The sequence below is a fragment of the Bos mutus genome, chromosome 2, assembly GCF_027580195.1.
Source record: "Bos mutus isolate GX-2022 chromosome 2, NWIPB_WYAK_1.1, whole genome shotgun sequence".
In the NCBI taxonomy this organism is placed as follows: domain Eukaryota; kingdom Metazoa; phylum Chordata; class Mammalia; order Artiodactyla; family Bovidae; genus Bos; species Bos mutus.
In genome coordinates, this window is record NC_091618.1 from 117495644 (window position 1) to 117510334 (window position 14691).

The 14691-nt window shown below is 41.1% G+C and overlaps 1 protein-coding gene across 15 annotated transcripts in view; it reads left to right on the forward strand.

Annotated features, from left to right (window-relative positions):
• Nucleotides 1-10840, forward strand: part of OSBPL6 (oxysterol binding protein like 6) — a 217533-nt gene extending 206693 nt beyond the window's left edge. For all 15 annotated transcript variants that reach the window (XM_070358938.1, XM_070358952.1, XM_070358932.1 and 12 more), the window contains 4 exons: nucleotides 1172-1316; nucleotides 2988-3114; nucleotides 5294-5416; nucleotides 6674-10840. In XM_070358938.1, the coding sequence (XP_070215039.1) occupies nucleotides 1172-1316; nucleotides 2988-3114; nucleotides 5294-5416; nucleotides 6674-6782 (504 nt within the window). In that variant the 3' untranslated portion in view covers nucleotides 6783-10840. The remainder of the gene's footprint in view (nucleotides 1-1171; nucleotides 1317-2987; nucleotides 3115-5293; nucleotides 5417-6673) is intronic.
• Nucleotides 10841-14691: the final 3851 nt, after the last annotated feature.

Genomic DNA, 14691 nt, shown 5'->3' on the forward strand with positions numbered 1-14691 from the left:
TTCAACAAAAAGTACCTTTCCTAACAAGAGAAGATGTCAGATATTTTTCTTTTTTCCTTTTTTTCTTATAGATTGATTATGTGGCTCAGAACAGAAGAGCCTGAATCAGTATTTGCTCTGACTGGGTCATGACAGTAACTGTGTGTATTTAGGTTTCTAGTCTAGGAGAAACTTCAGTTTAAACTTCAGTTTAAACTGCCTCTAATATTTGCAGGGCTCAGGGTGAGAGTACAAATGGTCATCCGCATTCTGTATGTGTAAATATTTAAAATATGTAAACCAAGCCCACAAGCTGTCAACTAAAATATGTTTATACTGACAAAAAGTACTTTTGTAAAAATAAAATCTGCAAGTCTAGGTTGGACCCTTGGGAACACCGAGCTGGAAACCCGGCAGCTCAGGAGAGCCAGTCTGGCCCGCGGCCTTCACCACTTACTCCCCACCCCCATCTCTGCCCCGCACTGCGAGAAGCCGCACATATTTATATAGACAGTCCAGCCCACACTTCCAGACTCTGTTCACACGCCTTCAAACCGCCACTCTTGGCCAGCCCTCAGGCCTAATGATTCACATTTTCATCTGCCTATGAGTAGATGAATCAAGGAAAGGCCTGTGCAGGCCATGGAATAAGCTTAGGGGCATTTGGATAGGAATTGGGACCTCATCTAGAATGAGGCCATGGGATCCAAATGGGTCACTTCTCACAGGCTTCTGACCCCTTGAGAAGGAGTATGGCTGGAAGAGAGCTAGAACAAGGTCTTCCTGGTTAAATTCAGCTATTTACAGCTACTATGAAAATTATTTTACAGTTTTCTCCAGCGTTGCCAATTGAAAATCATTAAAATCCAGGAGCCAAGGAAAATTCAAGACAGGACGATGGGAAGAATTACTCATCTATAGATTAATACTCAGTTAAGATAGAAACTCGGCCTTCTCTGGGCTGTGCTGTCATGCTGTCATACTCTAGCAGGGAGTAGGGTCATCCCTTTCTTAAAAGTTAAGCCAACTAATGCTTAGAAAGCCACCCTTCCTTGCAAAACATTTTGAGATAGATGTCTGGAAATGGCTTGCCTGAGAAACATCAAGGTTAAGGAAATATTCCATATGAAAATTATAGGGATTGGTGTTATTAAACAGATGTGGTGTTTTAACAGGAGTTTGGTTTTTCCAGGTGAATTACTGGAATTCTAATGTGAATGAAGTCCAGGGGGTTGTGATGGATCAGGAGGGGAAGGTGGTGCACCGGCTGTTTGGGAAATGGCATGAAGGACTGTACTGTGGTGTGGCCCCTTCTGCTAAGTGCATCTGGAGACCAGGTGAGACTGGCTTGAGTGTCCTGCCTCTAGGGGGCGCCGTGAGTGGCCGAAGGTTGGGAAGGTCCCATCATCTGAGATACACCTTATGTTTTCTTTAATAGTGAGATTATAAACGTAAATGCTTAAGGCAATTACAGTTACATTTATACTTAACCTATAAGCTTAATAAGTACTGCTACTAAGTCACTTCAGTCGTGTCCGACTCTGTGTGACCCTATAGACGGCAGCCCACCAGGCTCCCCCGTCCCTGGGATTCTCCAGGCAAGAACACTGGAGTGGGTTGCCATTTCCTTCTCCAATACATGAAAGTGAAAAGTGAAAGTAAAGTTGCTCAGTCGTGTCTGACTCTTAGCGACCCCATGGACTGCGGCCTACCAGGCTCCTCCGTCCATGGGATTTTCCAGACAAGAGTACTGGAGTGGGTTGTCATTGCCTTCTCCATTAATAAGTACAATATTTGATAATAAGGAGTTGTCGAATTGAGACCAAATCTGATGTGTAGTCAGATTGGGCTTCATGTAAAATCTCTCTAAATGTAATGCCCACATTTCCAAAGCTAGATTTACTTATTAAAGCATTTAAATAATTGAAATCTGCAAACTTACTCATGTTTTTTTTATTTATTCTCTGTTTTAGTAAAACAAAGGAAAGCCTGCAAACACCCATAATCCAGAAATTCAATTATTTAACCAGAATAAGTGATCTTTTTACTTGAGCAGCAAAGAGCTACAATATGTTGACATTTAATAAAAGACATCAAGAGAGCTCTGGTAATACACTAGCATATAACTGTCAAGTACAAATGGAGCAAGTATCCACATGATATTTATTTGCATTGGAATTTTGTCAGTTAATTCCTAACTTTAAAATTAGTTGTTAGTTTCCTTAGAGACCTCAATTGAATATATAAATTCCCTGCTAGTAGAGTGGTTAGTTCATTTATTTGTCAGTTAGGTACTGAGTAGTGACTAAGCTTCAGGCTCTGTTCTGGAAGCTTGGAAGTGCATTAATGTGCAGAGCCTGCAACAGCTGTACCTTCTAATTTAGTTTAAAAGTGCCAGTAAACATTAGATCTGAATCTTTTTCTTTTCTAAATGGAAATAAATTATAAGTATTTCTGGTGATATCTCAATGCTGCTCGTAGTTAATCACTCAAACATTTAGTTACCCAGTTGGATATTTGAGAGAAAAATTATGGTGTAGTTTAGCCAGTGAAGACTACTCTATGTGCAAAGTTGTATTTTAAAGGCTAGATTTTACTAAATATATGAATCTATCAGTTCTAATAGTCAACATAAAAGTTTTTCATCTTATAAAATAAAACCAATTTAATCTCTTTAAAAATTTGTAATCTAGGGACTTCCCTGTGATCCAGTGGCTAAAACTGTGCTTCCAGTACAGGGGGCCCAGGCTCAATCCTAGTCAGGGAACTCAATCCCACATGCTGCAATTAAGTGTTCTAATGCCACAATGAAGACTGAAGATGTCACATGCTGGAACTAAGACCCAGCACAGCCAAATACATAAATAAAATTGTTTAAAATTTGTAATCTAATGTTTATGACTACAGATTTAATGTTAATGTGAGTGTTAAACGTCCGGGTTAAGTCAGCCTCTGCATGCTCTGTACACCTCTTTGCCTCTTACAGTGGTTTCTTGGCTTCATTCCAGGTTCCATGCCCACCAACTATGAGCTCTACTATGGCTTCACAAGGTTTGCTATTGAGCTCAACGAGTTAGATCCTGTACTAAAAGACCTCCTTCCTCCAACAGATGCCCGATTCCGGCCAGATCAGAGGTGAGCAGAGCGGTGGTGTTTAAAATGAACACCAGGTCATGGCATGGTGCTTGCAGAAGTCATCAGTACCTTCATCACCATCCTTTGCTTATTCACTGAATCATTCATTCCCTTATTCACTCAGCAAGAGTTGAGCCTTCTAACCCTAGAAAAAGAGTATTCAGAGTATGATCATAATAGAAGATTAACTCAACAAAAGTGCCCCACAGAAGATAACACAGATGTTTTTTAACAAAAAGTGCAGCCCCCCAATTTACCAAAAGTCTGCAAATTATTGAACTCTCCACTAAATACACAGTCACTCCTCACCTCAGTGTTTGTACTTCTATACTTCTATTACTTTTTAACACGGAGCATCTTTTTTATTCAAGTAACATTGGTGTTACATTATATAATTATAACATTATGTATGTACTAATGGGCTTCCCAGATGGCGCTAGTGGTAAAGAACCTGCCTGCCAGTGTAGGAGTCATAAGAGATGTGGGCTCAGTCTCTGGGTTGGGAAGATCCCCTGGAGGAGGGCATAGCAACCCACTGCAGCATTCTTGCCTGGAGAGTCCCATGGACAGAGGAGCCTGGTGGGCTACCAGCCATAGTGTCTCTAAGAGTTGGACATGACTGAAACCTCTTAGCACGCATGCATATATAGTAGTAATATGTAATCTTCATGTGTACAAATTATATTTCTACATCTGTGTATTTATGTATACCAAAAATTTAGTTTCTATCCATCATCATACAGTTGATCTCCTTTATCCATTTCAGTGAAGAATAAGAGGAGAAGATACAGGGATACCTAGAAATCATTATTGTTGTCGTTTAGTAGCTAAGTTGTATCTGACTCTTTTGCAACCTCAGGAGCTGTAGCCCTCCAGGCTCCTCTGTCCATGGGATTTCCTAGGCAAGAATACTGGAGTGTGTGGCCATTTCCTTCTCCAGGGGATCTTCCTGACCCAAGGATCAAACCCACGTCTCTTGCATTGGCAGGTGGATTCTTTATCACTGAGCCACCAGGGAAGCCCATACCTAGAAATATTTTGAGTCAAGAATTGGAGTTTTCCCAGCATGTTTTCGATCCCCTAGAGTGTGAGATATACTCAATATACAGTATCTTTAATACCTTCTGATTTTTAAAAAATTATTCTTATATATTCCTATACTCATGTTGTCTATTCCTACAGAATTAATTTTACTCTTTACAGAAATTCTATGTCATACAAATTCCATCCAAGATTCTCTGTTCCCACTGTCTTTGTGGCTTTGTCTGTCTTCTGCCAAAGTGTCCCCAGTATTGGGTTTTCTAGTATTCAGTTTTCTTATGTTCCCCACTCTTCCTCTAGAACATGCAGTATCACTGTTTGACATTCAAACTTATCAATAAGCTTCCTGTACACTGTGTATCATATTGTATCCCTGTTCTTTGCTCTCATTTTGAAATTTAAATATTTGCAAATCACCATTGGGTCTGCTTTCTTGATTCTATTTCAATATTGCCTTTCTGAATTTCATTTACTACTTATTTCCTTTCTGTGGCCTTTTGTAATTTCCCCCAACTATTACCTTTTCTTTTTTCATCAGTTTTACTCTTTCCAATAAAAGATGAGAGCTTCTCTCTCAATCTGTTCTAAACGTAGCTGGAGAGCAGCCAGGTCACATCCTCCACGCAGGAGCCCTTCACAAGTACTTCATTATAACATGGAAAAGGAGCAGAGCCCGGGACTTGATGATGTTTTAACCTCAGACTCTCCAGTCATCCCGAAAAATCTCAAGTTTTGGAACCCTAGACAGCACAGAGAAGCTGACCACTTCCCTTTCACTTCTGCCTGCAATGCAGAAGACCCAGGTTCAATATACCTGGGTTGGGAAGATCCCTGGGAGAAGGGAATGGCAGCCCATCCAGTATTCTTGCCTGGAGAATTCCATGGACTGAGGAGCCTGGTGGGCTTCAGTCCATGGGGTCACAAAGAGTCTGACACAACTGAGTGTCTTTCACACACACAGAAACTATCTTAGCTGATGGCAGACAGAGACTGTGGCACGAGCAAGGGGACGTTATCAGAGTGTTACTGTTCATTGTGTTATATTCATAGTAGCCAGAATTTAAGTTTATGCAAATAGGATGATTTTTTCCTCAGTAAAGAAGATAATATATTAAAAGATAAACTGCTTTCTGCTTAGATTTTTGGAAGAAGGAAACTTAGAAGCTGCAGCAGCAGAGAAGCAAAGAGTAGAGGAACTCCAGAGATCTCGAAGACGATACATGGAAGAAAACAACCTTGAACATATACCAAAATTTTTTAAGTAAGTCAGTTTATTCCCGCAACAAGTTCATGTTTTGCAAATGGTTGCCACAAGCAATGAAAAACTTAGGGTAAGAAGAAAATGAGGGATAGTTTCATGTCCAGGGCACTTTGAGGTAGAAAATTAAACTGATTTTGGTCACTGGTACTTGGCAGTGAAAATACTGAATCAGATTTTTTGGTCTCGTGAAGTTTGTAGCCACAGAAATAAATTCTGCTCGACAGCTCTTTTCTTTTCATGGGCAGCAGTAAAGAGTGAGGGTCCTGCCCAAAAGGCTCCTTATCCTCCAGCTACATCCTTTTGAATGGTAGAAACTTGTTCCCACTCCCTCACCCAGAGATAAGCTGGGCCCCTGTTGCCCACAGGGTCATTCTGGCTTCATTAGTATTTAATTTTACTTCTTTCATATGGAGGGGCTTCCCTGGTGGCTCAGACAGTAAACAGTCTGCCTGCAATGTCAGAGACCCGGTTCGATCCCTGGCTTGGGAAGATCCCCTGGAGAAGGAAATGGCAACCCACTCCAGTATTCTTGCCTGGAGAATCCCATGGACAGAGGAGCCTGGCGGGCTACAGTCCATGGGGTCGCAAAGAGTCAGACATGGCTGAGTGGCTGACACTAACACCCTCTATCATATAGAGCTTTGTGTCCATTCAGATTTGACCCTTCTGTGGTATGATCATGGTGATTATTACAGGATTATTTGAGGGATTATGAATACATCACACAGACTAAGCTGTGGTTTTCAGATCCATCTGCCACCCTTTAGAATCAGGACACATCAGCTCAGAATAACCTCTTACCCCTTTTAGCTGCCCTCTCCTGGCTGTCCTGGAGCGGAACTGCAGTCCTGCTCTTTAGATGTTGAGAGTGTCTTCACTGGGCCTGGATCCTGCAGAGGCTATTACAGCTACTGAGGCTGTGTACCTTCCCCGTCAGTGAAGCAGAGAAAATTCTTGTGGGTCTGGGGTCTAGTTACGGTGTTTGTACGTGCTTTGGGCCCCTTCACTTTCTAGTCCTGCCTTGAGGTGACTTATCCCGCTCTTAGCCCCTCTCCCTAGAACCCTGCCCACTTCCATTTCACAACAAAAATGAGTTTATTTCTGGTCAAAAATAGTCAAATCATCAGCCAGCAGATAGAATGTTCACTGGCTTACAAAGTACTGATTCTAATACACACCTTATCTACAGGAGGGGGTCCAATTATCAGATCACGTGAATGAGACTTACGTCTAATGTTGATTTGTATATTTTCACAGAAAAGTGATTGATGCCAATCAAAGAGAAGCCTGGGTTTCTAACGACACCTACTGGGAGCTGCGAAAGGACCCTGGTTTTAGCAAAGTAGATAGCCCTGTTCTCTGGTAAATGGGAAACGTAGAGCTAGCCGACATATCACGCTCTGAATGAATAAATAACTATGCACAATTATGTTTCTTAGAGCTCCGCGTGGTTTCTGGGTCTATTGAAAACCGACCATTTGCTTTTCTATTCATCTTTATAATGAACTTTCAGAAGTGCATTAGACAAGGCCTCTAACCACTTTCGGATCCTTTCTGTTTTGCTGCAACCATATTCCTTAAAAAACATCCACACCCTCCTCAAAAAGCAGAATAAAAGGAGCAGAATATAAAATCCAGAGTCTGAAGAGTCTGTAAAGAGAAACAAACTGTAACTGGTGCTTAAAAAGCTGATCCAGAGAGTTTAAAGCAACATGACGCACGAACCATAAGCGCCATCCCCTCCTTGCAGGAGCTCCAGGGCCATGGCAGTTGGTCAGCTCAGACTTGGAGCTTGTCCGTTTGATGTGGTGTACCTGTGCTGGCCTTTTTAAAAGAGATGTGATGCTTCTCAGAACCTGTTCCATCTGTACGCCATTGTTCATGCCTTAAGAAATGCAAAGATGTACAATAAATCCTTTTTTTAAATGTGCGTTCCTAGGTTTATGTGAAGGACAGATCTTTTGAATCATGGCATGATTCACTTTATGGGATCAAAAGAATTATGAGACTAACTCAAATAGCTTGAAAAAGGTAAACAACACGTGCTTTACTTTGCTATATTGGTCACTATATCGTATGTCTGTAGGGCAAGAAGGAAAAGGTGTGCTAAGTAGATCTCTGTATTCACGTTGCTCGTCCATCTCCTGTCCTGCATACAGTTAATAAACCATCCCTCCTCCACCTCAGCTCCCAGTGTGCCCTGTTATTTGGCAACATCCGTATTTGATTTGAACACTTGTCACTGGTGTTAAAACTTTGGAAGGAAATAGCAGAAAGCGTATCGAATTTCTCTGTGGGCTTCGGAGTACTGTTAAGTCTAACTGTTTTTGAGTGAAGCACAGGGCAGCCCACGTGTATCCTGTGTCTGACCCATCGGCACTGTTGGAATTCCACTGGGAAAGGATGCGAGAACACTAGAAGCTTATTTGCATTGTTTAAATGAGTTCTATGCAAAATCACATATCATATTTTCATCAAGTGTTTCTGTATGATACATAGCCACAGATTAAACATTTACCTTGCTATTGGCAAAAATATAAAATTGAAGCTAAGGAATTTATCTATCCCAACAAAAAAGGAGGGAGATGAGGGGCAGAAATGTGTTTTGTATATTTCAGAATTTGTTTTTTTTCCTCCACTGATATATAGAAGTTTTGTAGGAATTTGCATCAGTATTTCTGAGTTTCTGCATATAGATAATTATATAAATGCTTATATATTTTTTAAAAATCTCTTTAGAGATTTTCCTAGAGAATTATAAAATCACATGTATTTTATTCTGTTAAATTTTTATTCTTAGACTCTTATTATCAGATTTTATGTGTCATTTTAAGCAGTGAAAAGGTTACTGATTTTTTTATTATGAGGTGTTGATTTTAGTTTTGTTTCTTTTCCTCTAAGAATTCCTAATTATGGCTATTTTACATCAAACCAAGACTGCTGAGAGCATATGGGAAAACTCCGAAGTCTCCACTAGGTGGAGCAGGTTTTAATTATCTGAAACTCATTCCTCCTTTTATCTGAGTCTATACCCTGGTGACTCAGAGGTTAAAGCGTCTGCCTGCAATGCGAGAGACCTGGGTTCGATCCCTGGGTCAGGAAGATGCCCTGGAGAAGGAAATGGCAACCCACTCCAGTATTCTTGCCTGGAGAATCCCATGGACGGAGGAGCCTGGTGGGCTATAGTCCACGGGGTCGCAAAGAGTCGGACACGACTGAGCAACTTCACTTTCCCTTTCATACCTTATATGTACAGCATGCACTGGTTCAGAATGCAGTTTCATTATCAAGCACACTCCCAGCTCTGAGCATGTAAGCAGAACCCTTCCTCAGTTTCTCAATGCCTTTAATTCCTATTTTAAGTCTTTGGTGGCTTCCCCCATGGCAGTAACATGTTCCTTATTATTGATTCTTTTTCTGCCCATTCATCTTGACATCCTTTTATATGCGTCCTGAGATACATGCCTTTAATTTTGATTAAATTTTAATTAGAATTTTGTGGGCTTCCTCAAAGAAGTCTGTTCTCCCTTAATTGGTAAAATTTTAGATACTATTTACAGTGGTTTTTGTCTGTATTTACTAGCATGTCCCTGAAGAGTCTCCGAATTTTAGCCTAAAGATAAATTCTGCAAAATAAAGGTACTGTAAATAAGATACTACAAGTAGGAAGGTAAAACCCAAGGTGACCAACGATCATATCAATCAGTCCGCTGGATGAGGACCCATGACCCAAGAGGGAGGCAACTGCTGTACCTCGCAATGGGCTTTGAAAAAGAGGATAACTAGTAGGATGGACCTTTGCAGCTACTGCTGCTGCATCACTTCAGTCGTGTCCGACTCTGTGCGACCCCATCAACGGCAGCCCACCAGGCTTCCCATCCCTGGGATTCTCCAGGCAAGAACACTGGAGTGGGTTGCCATTTCCTTCTCCAATGCATGAAAGTGAAAAGTGAAAGTGAAGTCGCTCAGTCATGTCTGACTCTAAGTGACCCCATGGACTGCAGCCTACCAGGCTCCTCCGTCCATGGGATTTTCTAGGCAAGAGTACTGGAGTGGGGTGCCATTGCCTTCTCTGAGGATGAACCTTTACTACCTAATAAGTTAAAGGTACAAATCAGGTAGGTGAATGTTGGTCAGACCTAACCGGAAACTCTTCCTAGGATTTCAAGGTGAGAATGAGAAGAGTGTCAAATTAATTAAAATCACCACATTCTTTGTAACTCTTTTGAGATTCAGATATACTGAGTAGAATTCCAGTTCAAGTGATCAAGTTTTAGATAATGCTTCTGTAGTACCTGATTCACAACAGTTCCCTTCAAACATTCACACCAGTGTAATGGCCCCATCCCCATTTCTTTCTCACTTTTTATTTATTTGATAATTGCAGAATTGTGAGACTCTGTATTCATCTGCATAATTTGAGGGCTTTTGAGACTAGTTTCAACACCAAAAGGATAGACTAGATAGTAGATCATTCTTGATAAAAACGTGACTTATTTCTTAGAATTTGATATAAACCTTTACATTTCAGGGGCACTTTTCCCCCCTAAAACAGTCTAGAATAGAGGAGGACTTAATATATCTTTATACCTCCCCTGTGATTTATTTAAGCTCCTGCATATTTTTGAGCCGGTCTTTAAGGAAAGCAGTAATAATTAATGATGGTCCTGTGGATGTGGCTAGACAGAAAAGAGCGATGGCACACACCAGCACGTGCAGAGGCCAACCAGGAACCAGTTATTTTGCTTCCGTATGCTGCTACCAAGGGTGCAAATTTACTTTGAGATTTTGCTGTTATTTTATTGGGTTTTTTAATTAAGTTATTACTTTTCACAGGTTACTTTAAATTCCAGACAATTGTAAAAACAAACCTCATTTGAGATATTTTAATATTACATATCATGAAAACTACCAGATGTACTTTGGTAAGAGAAATCAAGGAGTTTCTCATACAAAGGATGCCAGGTTGTCGATTTTCTAAACCTTGTGCTCCTCTTCATTAATCTGGCCCCTAGGACTTCCAGTGATTCCACTAATTAAGCATTATATTAAGTCCTGCCCCAAGGAGCACTAGGGGGGTACAGAGTTAAAGAGGAAGCTGATCCAACTGTTTTGCTTAGTTCTGATTATGGCTCTGGCTGGAGAAGAGTTTATAATCATGATTGAATGTACATTTTGTTAGTACCTTGGGTTTTAATTATCCATCTTGTCTCATCTAGTACTCTGTCATCCAGATAATGAAGTATTTGTGGGAGCAGAGCTCCTCACACACCAGGGGGTGTAATAAATGTTTGCACTTGACTCAAGTTGATACATTATGACTGTGGCACAGTAAATAAAGCTTGTGTACAAAATATTTATTTCTATGGCAGCCATTATGTTCAGGATATATAAACTGTATCTGATTAAACAATTATGAATCTGTTTTGTGCTCTAGAAATATTCTTTTGGGGGAAAGATGGAAAAAATGTCATGGGAGCTAAGATTAAACTATTTGGGTTTCTTTTTTTTTTTCTTTTTCCGAAAGGCTTCCCAGTGATTTAGAAATAGTGCTTATCAAACTAGGATTAGGTTCTCTAAGTTTTCATTGAATTTCTTTTGTAAGATTGATCTTTTTAAACTATACATTGCATGAATCATTCTGTTAAACCTGACTTTGTTTAATGCATGATTATACAAACACACATTTGTGACTGAATTGTAAAACCTATGTTGTAGCCTTCACTTATTAGAGAAAATGGCAAATTGTTCAAGAAAGGACTAGTTTTAATCCTTCCAGAGTGAAATCGAAAGAATGAATTTAAATGGCTGTGGTGAGTCAGTATCCCCAGTATCTTAAGCCAGCGGAAGCGCCGTGACTAAGGCAGCTGACAGGTGGCGCTATGCTGCTGCCCATTTACTCTCAGAGTTTTGTGAATTTACTCCCAGGTTTTTCTGGTCTTTAATTGGAGGAGAAGGGGGCGACAGAGTATGAGATGGCTGGATGGCATCACTGACTTGATGGACGTGAGTCTGAGTGAACTCCGGGAGTTGGTGATGGACAGGGAGACCTGGCGGGCTTCGATTCACGGGGTCGCAAAGGGTTGGACACGACTGAGCGACTGAACTGAACTGAATTGGCTTTTAAAAAAATTAAGTCATTATTTTTCATGGGTTACTTTACCCCATAATTTCCAGCTTACAGTCCTGTTAGTCATGTGCATCCTTTTGTTTTCCAAAATAACTATCTTACTTGATGCATTTTATCTTTTCCTCTGGTCCTGAAATAATGAGGGGCAGGAATGCACATGCCTAAGTTGCACTATGCCATTGAGGGTTTGTAAAATATGCAACATTTATGCACAGTTGCAGGCTGCTGCTACTGCTGCTGTCACTTCAGTCGTGTCCAACTCTGTGTGACCCCATAGACGGCAGCCCACCAGGCTCCCCCGTCCCTAGGATTCTCCAGGCAAGAACACTGGAGTGGGTTGCCATTTCCTCCTCCAATGCATGAAAGTGAAAAGTGAAAGTGAAGTCGCTCGGTCGTGTCCGACTCTTAGCAACCCCATGGACTGCAGCCTACCAGGCTCCTCCATCCATGGGATTTTCCAGGCAAGAGTACTGGAGTGGGGTGCCATTGCCTTCTCCGAGTTGCAGGCTAGTGTATCAATATTAGAACCATTGCATTTAGCTCCTGTTGGAACACTACTTTTAAATGTTTGTGGATTAAAAATTACTACGTTATTACGTATTATTAGTTTCCTCAATATCTCCAGACTGGTAGGAAAAAAATATTTTAAAAGGAACAATTTATTTTCTGCAAAAAAAATTTTTTTCTCTCAGTTCTTCCTTCTAAATATAAATTAGAGCAGTTTTGGAGAGAGGAATATTGAGCTTTCAGAAAGCAAATTATAACCCTGTTTGAGTTCTGTTTCTTCTTACTCTTAGTTAACAAGGTACATGTGTGCATGTTAAGTCACTTCAGTCGTGTCCAACTTTTTGCGACCCCATGGACTTGTAGCCCCCCAGGCTCCTCTGTCCGTGGGATTCTCCAGGCAAGAATACTGGAGTGGGTTACCATGACCTCCTCCAGGGGATCTTCCCGACCCAGGGATCAAACCTGCATCTCTTAACGTTTCCTGCATTGGCAGGCAGGTTCTTGACCACTAGCACCATGTAGGAAGCCCTGAGTTAATAGGGTAAGCACAACTTAATACTATTAAAGACAGAATAATGCTAAATTACTAATGCTAGATGCTAGATAATAATGCTAAATGCTAGATTACTTCTTTTATCTTAGGTATTAACAGCTAATCCCTGCCCCTTTAATTATCTTCATTAAGTTATTTCTTTAGGAACTAATATAGTTAATAGAAACTTTTCTTCCAGTCATTTCAAGCTAACTTTAAAAGTTTTATTGACTTTATTTGACATACAATAAACTTTACATATCTGAACTGTACAATGTGATGCATTTTGACATACGCGTGTGCTCTTGACACCAGCACCACAGTTACAATAATGGACATATCCGTCATCACTAATCATTTTCTCTGCCTCTTACTAATCCCTCTCCTCCATCACACCATCCTTGATCTTGAGACAGTAATTCATCTGCTTCTATCAGTTTTCAAAATCTGCATATTTTCTTGTGTTAATTGCATGTGGAAGTTTTCTAGAAGGCTGTTGTGCATATGCATCCAACCCCCTCCCATGCCCCCACTTCAGTATCCACCATTAAATAGTAACATACTGCAGGAGAAAGATCTCATTAAGTTCTAGGTTGGTTAAACACTTTTAGATTTAAAATACTTTGAAAACAGCAAACTATTTTTCACATCAAAATAGTCGTGTAAGTCAATTCATTTCCATCGTTTTGGGGTCCAGAATAATGGTAACACTGAACTTGCTAGCAATGCGGAGGAAGCCCTGGGAATTGGTTTCTCTTGTTTGTAGTGAAAGGATCCCTGACAAAGCCATAGGAATCCAGAATGAAGGCTCTTGAAATAATGTCATGCTGATGATAAAGAGGAGGGAAGTAGCCTATGCTGAAGACCCTAGTCAGTAACGAATCCAAGACTGGGTCTCAGTGATCCTTTTAAATACCATCACTTGGTCACCAGTGTAGGTCTGCACTAGCTTTTTTTATTGGGCAGGGCCTTTGTTGCTTAGCTGTGCTGTGCTTCAGTAGTTCTGCATGTGGCTCAGTAGCTGTGGCCTGCGGGCTCCAGAGCTCAGACTCAGTATCTGTTGCACATGGGCTTAGTTGCCCAGAGACATGTGGGATCGTCCCAGAACAGGGCTCCAACTTCTGTCCCTTGCATTGCAAGGCAGATTTTTGACCACTGGGCCACCAGGGAAGCCCCTGCACTAGCTTTTAGATTGTGTACATTTTCTTCTAGGAGGTGGTACCTAGATATGCAGGCACCTACCTAGGTGACCACACAGGACGATGGCATTCCCAGCAAAGCTGCTTCAGTCAGTAATTTTCAGACTCAGTATCAGTCCCAAGAGGTCAAAGTTATCTTCTAAATTCCTCACAGTTTTGCCGAATATAGTTACCAATACTTAATGAAACATTCTGAACTTTTAAGTTTTGTTCATTGAACAAGATATTTTTCCACAGTCTAGCTGAATTGGCCCAAGTGCTTATATCTAGCGTTAGGTGAGAATCTGTCTTATCTGGCTGTTCAAGATGGCTTGGGTGCGCTCAGTACTTCTCAGTGCCTGCTTCACCTAAATTCAATTCACATGATTAATACTCATTTCCTACATACTTGCCCCAGGCCCCAGCTGGTAATTGTTTTCTTCAAAACATCTCCACCTGGATAGTTATGGAAGGCTTAGTGAGAGGCACGTCCCTCTGCTAGTTCCCCTGGTAATCAATGAGCCAACCAGAAGTCAAGTCTCCTGTAAGGGGTAACCTCGGCCTCCTTTTCTGGGAGCAAGGATGCCCATCATCTCCTAGCCAGCTGTGCACACAGTGGGGTGTCCATTTAAGGACCTTGGTTCAGACAGGTAAGCTTCCCCCAACCCCACCCCAGCTCTCTCTTCTTCCCTGGCAAGTACAGGGCTTGCAAGCCTGCGAGGTGCAGCACAACAGAAGCCCTTAGGTTATAAATTTTAATGTTTTATCTCTAATTTGTTAGTATCTGGGACAAATCCTGACAATGTATCAGTGCAGCTATTTTTTTGCACTTCAAATCTGACAGATTCTGGAAAAGCCGGTCTCCAAAGTGCCATGTCACATGATACCACCTTCTCAGTAGATTGGAGGACCCACAGGCAAAACTTTT